Source organism: Bos javanicus, chromosome 17 (genome assembly GCF_032452875.1).
Source record: "Bos javanicus breed banteng chromosome 17, ARS-OSU_banteng_1.0, whole genome shotgun sequence".
Lineage (NCBI taxonomy): Eukaryota > Metazoa > Chordata > Mammalia > Artiodactyla > Bovidae > Bos > Bos javanicus.
Genome location: NC_083884.1, coordinates 17,827,831 through 17,846,681, shown reverse-complemented (window position 1 = coordinate 17,846,681; position 18,851 = coordinate 17,827,831). Strand labels below are relative to the sequence as shown.

Here is an 18,851-nt window from a genome sequence, read left to right as displayed (position 1 = left end):
AAAATAAATACATTAAAAAAAACTATGTATTATTCCTTTCAGCCCTTTAAACAGCAGCCAGCAGACCATAATTCATATTTTCTTACCAAAAATATTTCTGAAAAAATTTTGATTGTCCCAATATTAGATATGAATATTCCTCAATGTGAAAGTTCTTATGGATTGTCAAGAGTACACAATAACCTCTAAAAACTTTTCCAGACTCCTGTCACCATCTCAAAACACACATCTTCATGCTGACACCAAAACAGCGGGAGCCTTACTAAATGCCTATTTCATCATCACTCTCCTTTCTAATTCATCCTCCTATTCAGCATTTTTTTCCTCAGAGAAATGAAGAAACAGCATTTTCTCTACTTTTAGAAGAACTGAAAATTACTACCTTTCATCTGAAAAGGGTTAAAGTAGTTAGTCCTCTTTAGCGAGTAATGAACTCCTAGTTTGATCATAAAAATCTTTCCCATATTTATCTGGTAATAATACCATGCTAGGCGCCATGCACAAACTTCTGTAGCACATGGGCACCCCAAAAAGCACAGCAACAAACAGCTGGGAAAAGGCAATTTTTTTTTCTATTTATTTAGAAACTAAAGGCTATTCCAATTGAAAGGAATCCTAAGAAATTAGTCAGCCCTATGTATCATGTAAAGGAATAATGGATAGCTTGGTTCTCAATAACCTTACCTCTGAGGAGAGTTCATCAGTCTCTTCTGAATTTTCATCAAAGTCTTCCATCTCAACACTATCATCCATAAATTCTGCATTAACTGAGATGAAAAGAAGACCCAAACATAGCCAAAAGCCTTGGAAACGCATATTGATTATCTGTGAAAGTGACAGTAATCAGTAAAAATAAAACAAAGTCGTGAAAAATAAGTGTAAGTATATTTACCAAGAAATAAGGCCTCCTTTAATACCCTTTTCTAGGATGGTTTTTAAAACAAATCATTACCAAACTTACTTGAATTATGCTTTCAACAAGTGCTACTACAAACTTCAAAATCCCATAGGCATCTACAGCTGAAGGCTTGCCTTGAAAAGCAAAGAGCCAATGGCACAAACCTAAAGATACAGAAGTGACCACCAAACTCATGTTTTTTTAAAAAAAGGATTGTGATTCCTAAATGTTCGCTCAAGTTACTTTTTTATTATAATGTCACTTAAGTGTATATAAACATACAATTAGAAATTTTATAACTGTAAAGCCAAAATACATTTATATGTAAACACCCAAAAAAGAAAAGAAAAACAATTTTACCACAACTGAAAGTGATAGCCTTTTACTGAAAACAAATTACAGCTGAAAATTCAAATAAATACAGGACTTACTGCAATCAGGTTGACTGCTGTGAATGAAGTTCTTTTGTATTTATCATCTAACACATCATGTAACACTATGATGATTCAATTACATACATAACCACTTCTCCATTCAAAGGCTCCAAAACCTCTGTTCCTTATAAGATTAATTGAGATGAGTAGAAGACAAATATTACTTGACTGCCTCTTGGCAGAAATATGTCATTTACATAATTACACCCTCCTCTTTCCCATTAGCATGTTAAACATTCAGGGTTTATTTTTTGGCACCAGCGGACTTTTAAACAAGTAAATGTGAATAATGAAATAGTGCGGCAGTACTGATTAGGAGATGGTCAGTCGTTCAGATGGTCCAGGGTATAGTTATACTACCATCAACATGAGAGAGTTTCTATTTAAAAAGTATATTCTGAGAGAACTCTTAACTCCTGCAGAACATATTTATAGACCTACATGGGTCTGCCTAAGAAACACTGAATTCATGACACAGCACTCTACACCCACCAGAATGGCTATAATCAAAGAGGACAATAACAACTGAAATCCTCATGCACTGCTGGCAGGAATACAAAATGCGCTCGGAAAACAGGAGGGCAATTCTTCAAAATGTTAAAAACAGAATTACCTATGATTCAGCAATTCTACTCCTCTACCCAGAAGAAATGAAAAGAGATGTCCAAACAAAACCTCGGAATATAAATGCTTAATGCAAAGAGTTGACTCATTGGAAAAGACTCTGATGCTGGGAGGGATTGGGGGCAGGAGGAGAAGGGGACGACAGAGGATGAGATGGCTGGATGGCATCACTGACTCAATGGACGTGAGTCTGAGTGAACTCCGGGAGTTGGTGATGGACAGGGAGGCCTGGCGTGCTGCGATTCATGGGGTCGCAGAGTTGGACACTACTGAGCAACTGAACTGAACTGAATGATAATGATAGCCAAATAATGATGGTTGTTAATGCCAAAAAAGTGTAAACAACCCCAAAGTTCATCAACAGATGAATGGATAAACAAAATGTGGAATATTCAAACTGGAAGATTATCTAACAATGTAACAGAATGGAGTACTGAAGTGTTACGAGATAGATGAATCTCAAAAACATTATGCTCAGTGAAAGAAGTCAGTCATAAAAAACCATGTATTGTATGACCCCATTTAAATAAGCAACCCATAGAATCAGAAAATAGATTAGTAACTGCCTAAGGAAAGGAGTCAGAAGAAAGGGTTAATTGCTACAAGGTTTCTTTTGAGGGTAAGGAAAGTGTTCTAAAATTGGAATATGATAATGGTTGTGTAACTCTAAATATGTTAAAACTCACTGAACTGTACTCATTAAACAGGTCAAGTTGTAGGTATCTAAATAATACATCAATAAAGTTGTGTTTTAAAAAAAGAAACACCAGACTATAAAAAGCATTCTTCCATCTGGTTAGCTCAAATAACCCTTCTTAATAAGAGCAAAACTCAACATGAATGTATGGGCCAGTTAGCTTTACTTTCTTCTAAAGGCCATTGACTACAACTTTAAAGTCTATTTTGAAAATGCATCTTTAAAAATAATAATATGAACATTCTATATGAAAAGATGTATTAATATCACCATTTTTATGGAAAAGAATACAAAAATGATGCATACTACTCACAGTTTAACTGTAAGAGTGTAACCTCTCTAGTCATAAAAAAGGAACTGAGATAGAAAGCAAATGTAAAGGGATCGATTTGAACTCAGTAACAGGAAGGTACAGATTTTTTAAATTTTCATTTACTGGCACAGAAATGAGTACAGTTGCAAGCTGCTTATCAATTGTTAATAACCCTAAAAGCTTCATTGCTCTAAAAATTAAATAGCTTTCCATGGCTTATACAGTGTAGTAAAAAGGTGTTCTTCTTGACACTGTCAGTAACATTTGAGTAAATAGAAATGCATAAAATGAATAACAGCAGTAATAATGAACACTAGTATCATTTTAGCCCCATATCGTCTCCTTCAAAATGAATGCACACTTTAGTTTAATAATTAATTTGCTGAAACCATTTAGGTTATTACAGAGTATTGAGCAGAGTTCCCTGTGCTATACACTAGATTATTATTGGTTACCTATTTTAAATATAAATAGTGTCTACTATTTGTTTTCTATATCACAGTTCTTCCTAACTTTCCTTCAGAAACAGTTGCCAAAGCTTCAGGAAAAGATTTAAAAAACCCTTTATCTGGAAAGTTTGTTTCTTCTCTAAAGTTCTATGACTATAATCATTAATTTGCATAAAAGAACTAGCTAATTTAATCTTTGCAGCCCAGGACATCACTATGAAAGGCATTATTACTCCCAGTCTACAAACTGAAAACTCAAAGATTAAAAACCTGATCAAATTCTCGTAACTGGAAATGTGAGACAAAGTGAGAATCCAAAACTTTACACTATACCATGCTACTTCTTATTTTAATCTTACTGCCACTGCATTATTATACGTTCCTTTTTCTAGCTTTGGGTTTTTCTAGTTCCTTAAGGTGTAAAGTTAGGTTGTTACTATAAGATCTTTCTTTTTAATGTAACTGTTTACAGCCATAAATTTCCCTCTTAGCACGCTTTCACTCTATACCACAAGTTTGGGTCTGCTTTCTTTTGTTTGTTTTTCATTTATCTCAAGATCTTTTCCAATTTCCTTGTGATTTCTTTTTTGACCCTTTGGTTGTTTAAAAGTGTATTGTTTAATTGTCACATATTTGTGGATTTTTTTCCCTGCTTTCCCTCTGCTACTGATTTTGAGTTTCAGCACAATGCAACTGGAAAAGATACCCTGAATCTTTTCCAGTTTAAACAAACTTAAAAATTTGTTAAGATTTGTTTTGTGGCATAACATATGGTCTATCCTAGAGAATATTCTGTGTGCACTTAAGAAAAATATGTATTTTTACCAAAGTCATCAGGGATATTGGTCTCTAGTCTTCTTAGTGTCTTGGTCTGCCTTTGGCATCAAGGGTAAGGCTATAGAGTGAGTTTGAAAGTATTTCCTCCTGTTCAATTTTCTGGAAGAGTTTGAGGAAGACTGGCATTAATTTTTCTTTCTGCTATTGCCAGGTGAAGTGTTTTGTGTATATGTATTAAACTCCAACTGCTCTGTAGTGTGAGTCCTCTTCTAATTTCTTACTGAGCTATACGGTTGTCCTAAGACATACAGGGTTAGTAAAGCAAGAGTTTGTTTATATGGTATAAATACAGAACTTCCAATGCTGATGCTACCCTCTTCCCTCCTTACAAATGTATACAATATAAAAGCCCAGGGTTCTAAGCTTCCTGTGTATTCCTCACCTCATACAGGTTGTTGAAATCACAAAATATTTGTGAAGAAAGCAAGCAATGGAGAAGCACATCCATTTGCATATATCTTTGACCTCCTGTATGTTCTCTGCATTGCCTCTGGGCTGGTTCAATAACAAAGTAAAGTATAAGTTAACTGGCCAAGTATAATCTGGGAGAGATTTCTGACTGATCGCCACAGATGTTTTCTTTTTTTCCCAGGAGACATAACTATACTGTGTTTTTTCTAGAGTTAAGCACGACTCAGGTGAATGGAGTTAGATGAGACCCAGGAAAGCTAACGATACAGTGCTAGCCTGAGTATAAAAGCCTGGGAGCCAGGACAGCCAATGCTATAAACTCCAGCAGGCTCAAGACCCAAGCAGAGCCAGTGTTTCAGTTCAAGTCCAAGGGCAGGGGAAAAAACTGAAGTCCCAGCTCAGCCTGCTAGGCAGGAGGAAGTCCCTCTTCCTCACTGGAGTATCAGCTTTATTGTCCTATTCTGGCCTTCAACTGATTGGATAAGGCCACTCACCTAGGGAAAGGGCAATCTGCTCTACTCAGCCTACCATTCAAATGTTAATCTCATCCAAAAACACCCTCACAAACACACCTAAAATAATATTCGACCAAATATCTAGGTATCCTGTGGTTCAATCAAGTAGATACATAAAATTAACTATCACAGCCATCTACTCCTTAGGACACCGGCACCAGAAATTATGTTAGGTCCCTGGGATTTTTTAATTTACTATTTGAGCATTACCTTAACTAACGCATACTGTTAACTGAAACGGGGTATATTTTTCTAAATCAGAAGGACTTAGAAACAATGAAAATATCTCAGGAAATACAGTAAAAAGTGGGGAAAGAACCATAATAGCAGAAATAATAGTTGAAAATACAACTTTCTAGTGATTTAGGCAAATAACTACAGTGTTTCAAGAATTCTGGATCTGATCCTATAAAATTCAGAAACTACTGAAGATGTGAGAGTAGTGAAGTGATCAGAGCTGAAATCCAGGATATGTAAATACTGTTTGGTTTTAGTAGTTATAGAAAGAAGAGACTAAATCTGCACTGGGCTCTTTTAAAACATAGCTACACATTAAAGTTAAAGTGGACTAAAGAGCATCATTTTCAAAATAATGGTTATATAAACATTATAATGATACATTTATTTATTTATTGAAGATTTATAGCACTTCTACATAGTTTCAAAGTGAAGAAATTTGCAACAACAAAAAACATACAAAAATATAAGCTGACAGCCAGAATTCTCATTTCTGTACTCACAGTGCTAGCCAGAGTCCCAGTGCATGATAAACAGAGACATATTTATGCTCACAGAATGAATGAATGCAAAAATGACAGGAAAAAATGTTACCGGGGAAGATAAATAGATGTTACTACGCAACCAACTAGAATGACTTTATTGTTGCAGCAGCACTGCAACCATAAATTTGGCAAAAAGATTTCTAGGCAATTAGGGGAAGGCCAGAAATAAAATGGAGTTTCACTGTCTATAAAAGTCTACAAGATCCTTGGAGGAAAAATCCTTTTTCAGAATTTTAGAAAAATTCATGGGTTGAAACCTTATATATAGTAGATGTTTTAAACTATGGTTTTATGAGACAGAAATGGTCATGTCAGTGCTTCCAACACTGGCCCTCTGAAGTCTTTTAGAACATTGTTAAAACGTAACACAAAGTATTCCTATAGATAAAGGAGATAATAATTTAGAAACTTTGCAGTTTTATGCTCTAGTTTAATATGGGGAAATTAAACATATTATTCAACTCTATTCTACATCTATGAAGAAACACCTCGTTGTGAGGTATTTCAGAATCTTGCTACAGACATCCTGCATTTTAACAACTCAGTTCAAAACTTACTATAAAAGATAGTTAAAAAAAAAATTAGATGAAAACAGTGTTACCACGTCATAAAAAAAAAAAAAAAAACTGGACAAATTTTCACCAAAATTAAAGGGTACTTTTGGAATTATCTGGCTATGGTGCACATAGTTCACTTTGAAGCATCACAAATAAGGTGGAGAGATAGGTAATGCTGCTGCTAAGTTGCTTCAGTTGTGTCCGACTCTGTGCAACCCCACAGACAGCAGCCCGCCAGGCTCCTCTGTCCCTGGGATTCTCCAGGCAAGAACGCTGGAGTAGGTTGATAGTGGCATCTTACAGAGGCAGCCTTCTTGCCAAGAAGCTGCAAGACTCCATTTGAAATGCAGAAACTTTCTCAAAGAAGCATGCTTCAGAGTAAGTCACACCTGGGATTTATAAATTTTGTAATAGCTAATGTTTCCAGAAATTCAAGAGAGGTTATTCAGTAGATTAAAAAAAAAAAAATTCATCATTCATGAATTCATTTAACAAATACTATGGCTGTCAATTATGTGACAGGCATGATGTTAGAATAACTTACTGAACTTACAGTAATTAGCAAAACATATGGCCCCTGACTGCAAAGAGCTTATAGTATGGGATGGAAAGCAGATGTTAAACAAATAACCCAGGTATAACACGTAGTAAATTGTGACAAGTGACCGACTAGTAAGGAATTTGTAAGAGTTGGTAATTGGGGAACTAAATTTGCATGGTACAGAAGTGTCAGAGAAAGCTTCCTTGAGAAAGCTACATTCAAACTGAGGCACAAAGGTTAGAAAGGACTGATTTCCCCAGGCCATGGGCAAAGGAAGAACTGAAAAGAGAAGAGTGGAACGAGGAGAACAGGAAGTGCTGTTTGAGTACGCACTATTCAGGCTTATGAATTCCAATCCTTACAGCTACTCTCTGATGAAGGTACTGGTACCCCATCCTACATGAGGAAAGCAAGACTCAAGGAAGCAACTTACTCAAGAATACAGAATGCTACTAAATAGCAAAGGTAAGACCCAAAGTTATAATAGGTATAGCTTCAAACTCTATATTCATTTTGTTAAAGCTCTAAAGTTAGAAGGTTTAACTATTTAGCTCATTAAATGGCCTATAAATTGATGCTCTAGGTCTATATATACAAGGTTAAGTATTTTTTTAAATATGTTCCATCCTTTAGACATCCATTCCAGTTTCTGTGGGCTTCATATTCTAAAAGCCATATTTTGATGTCTATCCAAACTATAATTTATACACACAAATCTAGTTAGTTGGTTAAATGGCCTTTAAAATCTTTCCAGCAAAGATTTTAAAGCAGCTTAAGGCTACAAAAAAATATAAAAACTAACAACTTCATCAGTCAGTTCAGTTCAGTTGCTCAGTTGTGTCCGACTCTTTGCAACCCCATGAATCGCAGCACGCCAGGCCTCCCTGTCCATCACCATCTCCCAGAGTTCACTCAGACTCATGTCCATCGAGTCAGTGATGCCATCCAGCCATCTTGTCCTCTGTCGTCCCCTTCTCCTCCTGCCCCTAATCCCTCCCAGCATCAGAGTCTTTTCCAATGAGTCAGCTCTTCGCATGAGGTGGCCAAAGTACTGGAGTTTCAGCTTTAGCATCATTCCTTCCAAAGAAATCCCAGGGCTGATCTCCTTCAGAATGGACTGGTTGGATCTCCTTGCAGTCCAAGGGACTCTCAAGAGTCTTCTCCAACACCACAGTTCAAAAGCATCAATTCTTCGGTGCTCAGCCTTCTTCACAGTCCAACTCTCACATCCATACATGACCACTGGAAAAACCATAGCCTTGACTAGACGGACCTTTGTTTCATAGTATTACTTTATATTTCTCTGACATTTTAAAATTTTACAGTGTTCACACAAATTTCAGGATATTTAAAAAGATAGTTATGAAGCTCAAGGATAAACAGTAAGGCTTACTATTGGAACTATAATTATCACATGACAGATAATGTAAATGTTTCTGGGTATCACCTTAATGAAAGCATCTAGAAAGAATGTCTTAACTGTTAGCATTTTTAACTTCCTGCGGTAGCCACAAAAATGACCCCCGCCCCAAAGATGTCCACATCTGATTCCTTGGTTCCTGTGAGTGTTACCTCACATGGTAAAGGAGGCCTCTTGGATGGAACTAAGGTTGTTACCTGCTGCTGCTAAGTCGCTTCAGTCGTGTCAGACTCTGTGCGACCCCATAGACGGCAGCCCACCAGGCTCCCCCGTCCCTGGGATTCTCCAGGCAAGAACACTGGAGTGGGTTGCCATTTCCTTCTCCAATGTATCAAAGTGAAAAGTGAAAGGGAAGTCGCTCAGTCGTGTCTGACTCTTTGCAACCCCATGGACTGCAGCCTACCAGGCTCCTCCATCCATGGGATTTTCCAGGCAAGAGTACTGGAGTGGGGTGCCATTGCCTTCTTTGAGGTTGTTACCTAGCTGACCCTAAAATAGATTATTCTGGATATGCAGGTGGGCCCAATATAATCACACAGGCCCTTAAAACTCAGTGAGAGAGGGCAGAAGAGATCTGAAGAGTGAGAGGGACTCCACCCACCATAGAGATCTTGAAGACAGTGGGAGGGGGGTCATGAGCCAAGGACTGTGAGTGGGCTCTAGAAGCTGAAAATCACAACCTTCAGCTGACAATCAACAAGGAAACAAGAACCTTAGTCCTACAACCCAAAGAAATTGAATTCTGTCATCAGTCTGAATGAGCAAGGAAGAAGAATCTCCCCAGAGCTTCTAATAAGGAATGATGCCTTGTCAACACCTGATGGCAGTGCAGTGAGACCTGTGTCAGACTTCTGACCTATAGAACTGTGAGAAAATAAATGTGTGGCATGAAGCTGCTAAGTTTGTGGTAACTTATGATGGCAACAATGAAAAACTACTACTTCTAGTATTCCTGTGCTTGATTCTAGCTTCTTTGAAACAGTTCTCATCAACCAAATCTTACTTGGTAAATGCAATAGCTTTTTCAGTCCTATTGCCTACTGCTCTCTCTTGACCTTGCTGACTGCTTCTTCCAAACTCTCTCCTTCCTTGATTTCCATGATGCTATTCCTGAGTCTTGATTCTCTTCATCTTCTCTGCCACCTTTATGGGCTCTTTCTCTAATCTCCTGTAAATGATGCTGTTCCTTCAGGTTCTGTCCCCAGGCCTTCTCCTTACATTTCATATACTCTTGGCTTCTACCTCTAAAGACTAACTAAAGGCTCCCAAATGTTATCCACAGCACAGAAGCCACCAGTCTTTAGTTTCTTCAAGGATATATCAAAGCCTCCATTAATTTGAGGCTCATCTTTCCACCCAAACTGGCTCTCTAATCTCAGTTCCCTTCTTCCATTAACTGCACCTCTGGTCAACCAAATCAGCCATGTGACTCTGTCACTATCTTAAGATTATTCTTCCTGATATTCTATATCATTGGTAGCTAAACCTGTTTGGGTGTTTTTGAGTGTATCTTTCTATATCCATGCCATAGCCTTAATTTAGGAATCCATGACTTTTGAAAAGCATCAGTAAAGTCCCACTTTGCTTCTTCGCTTCCAGTCTTCCCAATCTATCTGCCACCTTCTCTCCAGCATGAATTTTCTAAAGAACAAGTCTAATTGTACTACCTATTCATAAAAACGTTCAACAGTTGTCTACAGTACTCAGCATAAATTCTGCCCTTTTAAGACTCATTTCTTACTCTTGACACTCACCTATTAACACATTCATGCTTGCTTTCTGCTATTGTAATGAGATGTTTCTGGTATTCAGTTTTAATGGCTGACTGAGGACTCACCAGCACGATTAAGCCTCAAAAGTACTGTTGGAAAAATCACTGAAGTTTTAGTTGTTATGTAACTTCAGCAGGTCAACTACAAAGTGATATGATAGAGAGTACACTGAGTTTGGCACCATCATACCAAGTTTCACATTCTATTACTAAAAAGGAAAGGGTTAAAACTGTTCTAAACCTTTTTCCCCCCCATCTATCAAGTGAAAGGATTAAGCTGGATGATCTTGCTGCTGCTGCTGCTAAGTCCCTTCCGTCGTGTCAGACTCTGTGCGACCCCATAGACGGCAGCCCACCAGGCTCCACCATCCCTGGGATTCTCCAGGCAAGAACACTGGAGTGGGTTGCCATTTCCTTCTCCAATGCATGAAAGTGAAACGTGAAAGTGAAGTCGCTCAGTCGTGTCCGACTCTTCGCGACCCCATGGACTGCAGCCTACCAGGCTCCTCCATCCATGGGATTTTCCAGGCAAGAGTACTGGAGTGGGGTGCCACTGCCTTCTCCGGGATGATCTTAAGGTCTATTAAAGTCGGCAATTCTAGCTTTCCAGTTAAGAGCACTAAAACTTATTAGGAACAAGCAATAAGGCTAATTTATAGCACTTGACAACTCACTCCAGTTTTCTCGCCTAGAGAATCCCATGGACAGAGGAGCCTGACAGGCTATAGTCCATCGGGTCACAAAGAGTCTATCCAACACGACTGAAGTGACTAAGCACAGCACTGTTCAGTTTCTACGGATCTATTAACATACACCATCCATACACAATAATCAACTTTATCAACTAGATGAGGGCTATCTTCGATGGATTTACGTGTAAGTTCCAAATGTGACTGGAAGATCAAACCAATTGCATGTGAAGACAAAACTGTAAACTGAAAAGAAGTCAAACAATTGCCGAAAGGAAGGTTACCTTCAGCAATTCAAAGACCCAGAGTGACGTAAAAATTTTAAAGCAAACAAAATCGCAGGGCTAGATCAAGGTTTTGATGTTTTTAAAGCATCAGAAAGTTTCCATACAAACTAACTTTCCTAATTCGAGAGTTCTTCCCATGGCCACTCTCGAATGATCTGCTTTCTCCCTTCTGGACGTTGTTGCCGTTTGCTTATATATCAAAAGCAAACGCCTCGGAGCCCTGTTGCTCCGGCAGGTGCTATAAATAAAATCAGCTAAAGTATCTGATCGTAAACAGCCAGTCGGCGATAATGAGTCTCGAGTCATTAGGGCTTCGTGGGATTCACCACAACGCTCTCCCTCCCTCCCCAGCGGCGCGCACCGGGCTCCAGGCGGCGCGTCGAGGGAGCGGCCGGGAGTCGAGGGCCACCAGCGCCGAGAGGTCAGGTCCCTTCGCCTCTACAGAGGCGGGGAGGGCGTGAACTGAGCCTAGTTGGGTTTGACTCGCCTTTCGGTGCGAAGTAGCGGGCGGAGTGAGCAGCGCTGAAATGAGACCGGCCCCCTCTCCATCCCTCGGGAGCGCGCACCGAGGCTCGAGCGTGGAACGGGGCTGAAATGGCAACCGCTGGAGTAACGGACTCGGCTCCCCGGGGCCTCTGAACCCTCGGGGACAGGCCTCTGAACCCTCGGGGACGGGCCACCTGGCCTTCCCCGCGCCAGCCCCAGCGCCGCAGGTGGCCATGGACACAGAAGTTCCGGGGATCCCAACCGACCCCGAGGCGGGCATCACCCCGCCGCCCGCCCGGGCCGGCCTCCCTACCCCCGAGGCCTGGAGAGCCCGCCCGAGAACCCCGCTGGCCGCGTCCCCATCCCCAAACTCAGCACCCACCTCCTCACGGGTCCCTACCGGGTCCGCCCGGCGGACGCCCAAGAAAGGGGCGCAGCAGGAACCCCCGCCCTGCGGGGAAGAGCTAAGACTCGGCTTCCTCACCCCCAGCTGGAGCACAGAAGGACGCGGAAAAGTGACCTACTACTACCCACGCACCTGTCTTGCGGGCCCGTTTTCGGGAGTGGCAGCTCAGATGTCCGAGCCGCTGCCACTTGGTCCCCGCGTCTCCCCCAGCTCAATCCAGCCGCCGGCCGCGCAGCAGCGACTGCTAACCGCGCGTGCGCGTGCGGCCGCGGGCGGGGAAGAGGCGGCGGCCACAGGCCCGTGCTGCGCGCACCTGCACCGAGGGGCTCAACCGCCGCAGAGGGACCTTCCCAACCACGCGCCGCGCGGCCCCCACCGGCCGGTTGTTGCGTGCATCCGGCTCCTCGGATGGCCTGGGAGGAACTCCTCGCTAACCATCCGAAGACCCTTCCTTTCCGCAGAGCGCCTGCTCTCTGCGAGCAGTGAGGTTCAACCTCCTAACGCACATAATTGGGCCCTGAATTTTGAGTAAATCACATTTTAACAGCTTCCAGTTAGTACCCCAGGCCTTCCCTGGGGTTCTAGACGTTCTGATGGGAGGTCATTGTGGTCAGCAGGGAGCTATTCTTCCCTGAAAGTGTATGATAGAGATATATTAAATATTAACATAATAAAGAGTACTGCATGGTTTCTTTCTGAAATGCTACTGATAAAAAATTGTTAATCTTTCGTTGTGTTTACTGCGCTCTAAACGGTTTTACATTCATTATGTTATCGAACGTCCCAACAACCCTGGTGAAAAAAACGGAAGATAATTACTTGCCTTTGGCTTTAAGTATTAATGGTGTAAATGGAGTTCAAATCTTTTCCAAAGCCTGTCATTTTAACTCACTAAAAGTTAAAATATAGCATAAACACAATAGTGAATCACAACTTTCTTTGCCCCATAGATGTTGGATCATACAGCCCTTACTTGCTTATTCTTGGTAGTAAATTTTGACTTTGATTTTGGTATTATCATGCTTTCAATTTTATTGTAATAATAAAATATTTAACTTGTGATATCTCTATTAAAGAGTCTCAGATTAAGGGAATTGATGGAGCTCCATGCATAAAATGTGATTATTGGCTAGATATAAAGATCACTGAACATTTTTCACATTGCATTCGCGATAAGGCCACTATATCTAGACTTCTGACACTGTCATCTTCTGTGTCAAAGATGGTATTTGGATGGTATTTATGGGTTTTTTAAACAACTTTTTAAGTCAACTTTATTCCAGGTACTTTTAACAGTATTATGCTCTTCTTTTCTTAGGCTTTGCAACTTCTGTTATTCAACATAATTCTGTGACCGGTAACGAATTTGACTTGTTAGAAAAGAATTTCTGAAGGATCCACTCAAAGTTTGCAATGAAGAAGCTGAAAGCTGAAACTTTAGGAACAAGGAATCTAAGCTAAATGAGCCCTTAATCTGATCCATTGATGTAAAGATTTTTAAAAACTCCAAGATTCAGATATATGCTTAATACTTATTCTCAGTTTAGAATGTTGTTTGAGGGAGTACCTATTTATCTATTTTGTTATTTTAATAGGAATTCAGAATGAAAAGCTAAAGTGTTTCCATGTTCCTCGTACTGAGAGGCTTATCAGACACTTACTGAATATTTAGCTTCTACCTGCTAAACTATGAAAATGTTGATAATGCAAAGATCAAAACTATATGAGCTCTGCTTTCAAATAGCTAATATATTTAGAAAAACAGACATATAATCTGTTGACCACCATTCTAGAAAGAGACCCAACTGAGATAAAAAGGCATTTATCTGGGGTCTGTTAGGACTCCACCCTGGAGACACAGACTCAAGAACTACCTGAATTGTGTTTTGCTGGACTACAAAATGAGGGAGGCTTATAAAGGCAAAAACCGAATGCTTCAAGTTACTTGAGTGGTTATCAAGAATTATAATTGGAGCTGGCAAGAAGTAAGGGTGCTTATTAAGTGAGGATTGGTGGGGGTCCCAAATGGTTGCATAGTTACAAGGGGAGAACTTGAGACCATAAGGTTGCAGCTGACAGGTGTTGTTTTGAATACAGCTGGTGGTGTTCTTGAGTCTGGCATAGCTCAAAGAAAGTTCAGGTTCTCAGTGGTGCAGAGACTTCTCTGAGACCTGGTCCTCATTGGCCACCCAACTCCATTTTTGTATGCCTGATCCAAGATTACTCCATTATAATTTTGTTATCAAATTAAATATCCAATAATGTATAAGTTACATAATAGAATGGACAAAATGCTGGGACAGAGTATGTTGCCATTCATTTTTCCTAAAGGAAAGTTTCATCAGAGAAGTACTAATGGACACTATGAAAGCCAAGGAAGTGGGCATTCTTGGTATCATGGTTGACATTTTCTGTCTCTACTTGTTATCAATTCAGGTAAACTGTATTACCCTAAGAAATCACTCATTTTTATCTAAGCACTCAGAAAGAAAATATCAGTAAAACAAAAATCTTTCATCTCATGATTCATTCATTACCTATGAGTAGCTACTAATATCAACACAGCATCTAAAAATATATGCTAGGGTTAGTGAGGAAAAAACAAAAACAACATAAGATGATGGTCTCCTTGGGAAAATGCCTGCACAGATTTAGCTCCCATTATTTGTTCATAATTGTTTCAATTCTGTCACCAGGTGGAAGATCCATACAGAACACAGCAAATCCCTAGATACTTTACACACTTAGATTAGAAGAGAGTGTCTCTTTCCCTTCTACCACGAGTATACCACATTTACTATTACAACTACTATTAGTAGTACTACCATATAACCATTTACATCCACAGTATTTAAGGCAGATGATGGTGGCTATTATCAACACTTGAGAGACATTCTGGCAACAGACTTTGACTTGCCATGCCTCCAGTGTTTACAGAGCTATTCATTTAAAAGTAATGTTGAAAAAAAAATGTCTGAATGTGGCTTCTACAAACTTATCTGATATATTGAGTCAGGTGCTTAAATACATAATTTGCCTTCATATATTTGTTTGAAGACAAGTGATTTTTAAAAAGCAAAATTAGTATATTATAAAATGAATGCCCCAACCAACCAGTGAGCACTATTTGCTCTGCTATATTTCAGATGGGTGTCTAAGGTTCTCCAAATCGCCCCTTCCCCATACACTTAGACCAGAGGCTGTGGGTGGTGAACGAGGCCCTCCAAATATCTACCATTTGGGAGCAGTGGGGATGGGAATGGAAGATGGGGGCATCTCTCCCGGCTACATTAGAAACATTTTTGAGAATTGCTTTGTGCTGACCACTGAAACATTCTGTTCTGGAATCATTCCCATAAGGACAGCAGTCATTGGGTTGAATCTTTAAGGCTGTCTTTTAACTTCCTTCTCTTTATCATAACCTCAGCATCTGCTATGCCCAGGGTATATCGGTCAGTGTTCAAATGCTTCTTTCTGAATGTCACAGCAGAGTTCCCTTGGAATCATCTGGAATCATTCAGGCTTTTCAACAACAGCCAGTGGAATGTTGGACAGTCTCCTTTAATACTGTTGGACACCTTATCTTTGACAAAGGAGGCAAGAATATACAATGGATTAAAGACAATCTCTTTAACAAGTGGTGCTGGGAAATCTGGTCAACCACTTGTAAAAGAATGAAACTAGAACACTTTCTAACACCATATACAAAAATAAACTCAAAATGGATTAAAGATCTCAACGTAAGACCAGAAACTATAAAACTCCTAGAGGAGAACATAGGCAAAACACTCTCTGACATACATCACAGCAGGATCCTCTATGACCCACCTCCCAGAATATTGGAAATAAAAGCAAAAATAAACACATGGGACCTAATTAAACTTAAAAGCTTCTGCACATCAAAGGAAACTATTAGCAAGGTGAAAAGTCAGCCTTCAGAATGGGAGAAAATAATAGCAAATGAAGCAGCCGACAAACAACTAATCTCAAAAATATACAAGCAACTCCTCCAGCTCAACTCCAGAAAAATAAATGACCCAATCAAAAAATGGGCCAAAGATCTAAATAGACATTTCTCCAAAGAAGACATACAGATGGCTAACAAACACATGAAAAGATGCTCAACATCACTCATTATCAGAGAAATGCAAATTAAAACCACTATGAGATACCATTTCACACCAGTCAGAATGGCTGCAATCCAAAAGTCTACAAATAATAAATGCTGGAGAGGGTGTGGAGAAAAGGGAACCCTCTTACACTGTTGGTGGGAATGCAAACTAGTACAGCCACTATGGAGAACAGTGTGGAGATTCCTTAAAAAACTGGAAATAGAACTGCCTTATGATCCAGCAATCCCACTGCTGGGCATACACACTGAGGAAACCAGAAGGGAAAGAGACACGTGTACCCCAATGTTCATCGCAGCACTGTTTATAATAGCCAGGACATGGAAGCAACCTAGATGTCCATCAGCAGATGAATGGATAAGAAAGCAGTGGTACATATACACAATGGAGTATTACTCAGCCATTAAAAAGAATACATTTGAATCAGTTCTAATGAGGTGGATGAAACTGGAGCCTATTATACAGAGTGAAGTAAGCCAGAAGGACAAACACCAATACAGTATACTAACGCATATATATGGAATTTAGAAAGATGGTAACGATAACCCTGTATACGAGACAGCAAAAGAGACACTGATGTATAGAACAGGCTTATGGACTCTGTGGGAGAGGGAGAGGGTGGCAAGATTTGGGAGAATGGCATTGAAACATGTGAAATGTCATGTATGAAACGAGATGCCAGTCCAGGTTCAATGCACGATGTTGGATGCTTGGGACTGGTGCACTGGGACGACCCAGAGGGATGGTATGGGGAGGGAGGAGGGAGGAGGGTTCAGGATGGATTTTCTTTTTAAAATTTAGAAAAAAATAGAAATAAAAAAGAAAAAAGAAAAAAGAAAAAGGAAAAAAAGAAAAAGGAAAAAAAAAAGAAAAAAAAAATACTGTTCCAGTTTATTGTATCAACCCTTCAGGTATTTTGTGCCAATCTTGGATGGTGAACTGAGAAGTCCTAGTGGGTACCTTTACAAGGAATTGTGCCTTCTTTTTGAGAAATCCTCTACCTGGAATTAGTTGTAATTTTTCATATTAACCTGGAATATGATCTGGTAGATTTAATTTTAAAAGCTCAAAACTGAAGTCAAATTTTAAAAATACATGTCTTTTATTCTTATTTTTCTTCCCAACTTTATTGAGATAATAGTTGACATATAGCTCCTTTCTTTAAAAAAGAAAGTGAAATGGTGCATATGAACAGTTCATCATTCATATTCACTTTGGTATGTGACACGGTTCATATTGATGTAAATGTGTGAAGTTTTTTAGTCAAGGATAATACAGCAGTTTGAATTAAGATTTTCATATTTTATGAAGCATAAGAAAGAAGTAATATCTCATTATTTCTCAAAATAAAGTAAAACTCAATAGAATAACAAGAGGAAAAATAGATTTTAATAGATTCCTATAAGAAACTGATGAATTAATAAAGATTTAAAAGCATTTAACAAATAAATTAAAAAGCCTGATATAAGAGAAACCAGCACCCATTAAATAGGAATATTTAAAGAAGACATTTATAAAGCACAAAACTAACATTTATAAAAACAAATGAAAAAAGGAAATCAACTATACCTCAATAAAAATGCAAATGAGTAATGCATATTTTAAAGGGAGTATGTAAAGACTATACATTCTTCCGTAATTCATATGAAATATAAGAATTCATAACTCTCAAAGTTTATCACACAAAGTTCTCTAACAACAAGGTAATTAAATTTATAAATCAACAATAAGAGATGGCAAAACCAAGATATTAAAAAAACACTCCCAAATAACCCAAGAGTTAAGAATGCAATAAGAAGAGAAAATATGAAATCTTTAGAAACTGAATGACTGTCAGAATACATATACATCAAGATGTTTGTTAATCAGCTCAAATGGCACTTGGAAGTTTTAGTTTTAAACGCATGTGTTAAAAAGACAGGAAGATACTGTGGCGCCGCCAGCCTCAGAGTTGCTCGGCCTTGTGCTTTCTATTTTTGGTGTCTTAACACAATAGATAACAGCATGTACTGGTTCACACAGGACCTGTCCCGGATGATAGCAAGTTTCTGAAATGTTAGCTACTTAGCTAAAATGTTTAGCTACTTAGATAGCTACTTAACTATCTAATTCAACAAAAGATATTTCTTTATTTTTAAAAACTTCCCTGTCTTATTTTTATAAAAATTTGTAATAAATAGCAAGGATACAAGTATCATAAACAAATATGCAAATTTTTCTTGACATAGAGGCAGTTAAATATTTCCAAATCTACTAGCTTGTTCATTATTCCTTCCTCTTGTATATAATCATTTGTTTTGAATATTACAATTTCTGAAAGATGCCATTAGAAATCACGGTGATCGAAGATTAGAGTATTACAGAGCTGCTTCTTGTTGGGCTTCATTTTTCATATTTCCTGTAATAAAAATAAGAAATCTGTTAACATCTAGAAATAGTATATTATTCATTCATAAGGATGTAATTATTTTCATGACAGTTTCTTGACAGTACTCTTTCCTTATTCTGTTCTTTTGCTACCACCTCCGTCTGCTCTATCTTTACATAAAAGAGACACATAAAACTTTACATAACAATTTTGAAGAAAATACAAACATGCTGCAT

The 18,851-nt window shown here is 38.9% G+C and overlaps 2 protein-coding genes across 5 annotated transcripts in view; both read right to left on the bottom strand.

Annotated features, from left to right (window-relative positions):
• CLGN (calmegin) overlaps positions 1-12,340 on the bottom strand; it is a 45,105-nt gene extending 32,765 nt beyond the window's left edge. The window contains exons 1-2 of one of the 2 annotated variants that reach the window (XM_061384140.1): positions 12,250-12,340; positions 685-825 (exon numbers count right to left, since the gene is read on the bottom strand). In XM_061384140.1, the coding sequence (XP_061240124.1) occupies positions 685-816 (132 nt within the window). In that variant the 5' untranslated portion in view covers positions 817-825; positions 12,250-12,340. Of the gene's footprint in view, positions 1-684; positions 826-11,712; positions 11,815-12,249 lie in introns of those variants that run through there. The other variant, XM_061384139.1, reaches the window with a different exon arrangement.
• Positions 12,341-17,718: 5,378 nt separating this feature from the next.
• MGAT4D (MGAT4 family member D) overlaps positions 17,719-18,851 on the bottom strand; it is a 62,973-nt gene continuing 61,840 nt past the window's right edge. For all 3 annotated transcript variants that reach the window (XM_061384135.1, XM_061384132.1, XM_061384134.1), the window contains one exon: positions 17,719-18,645. The gene's annotated coding sequence lies outside the window, so the exon portion shown is untranslated. The remainder of the gene's footprint in view (positions 18,646-18,851) is intronic.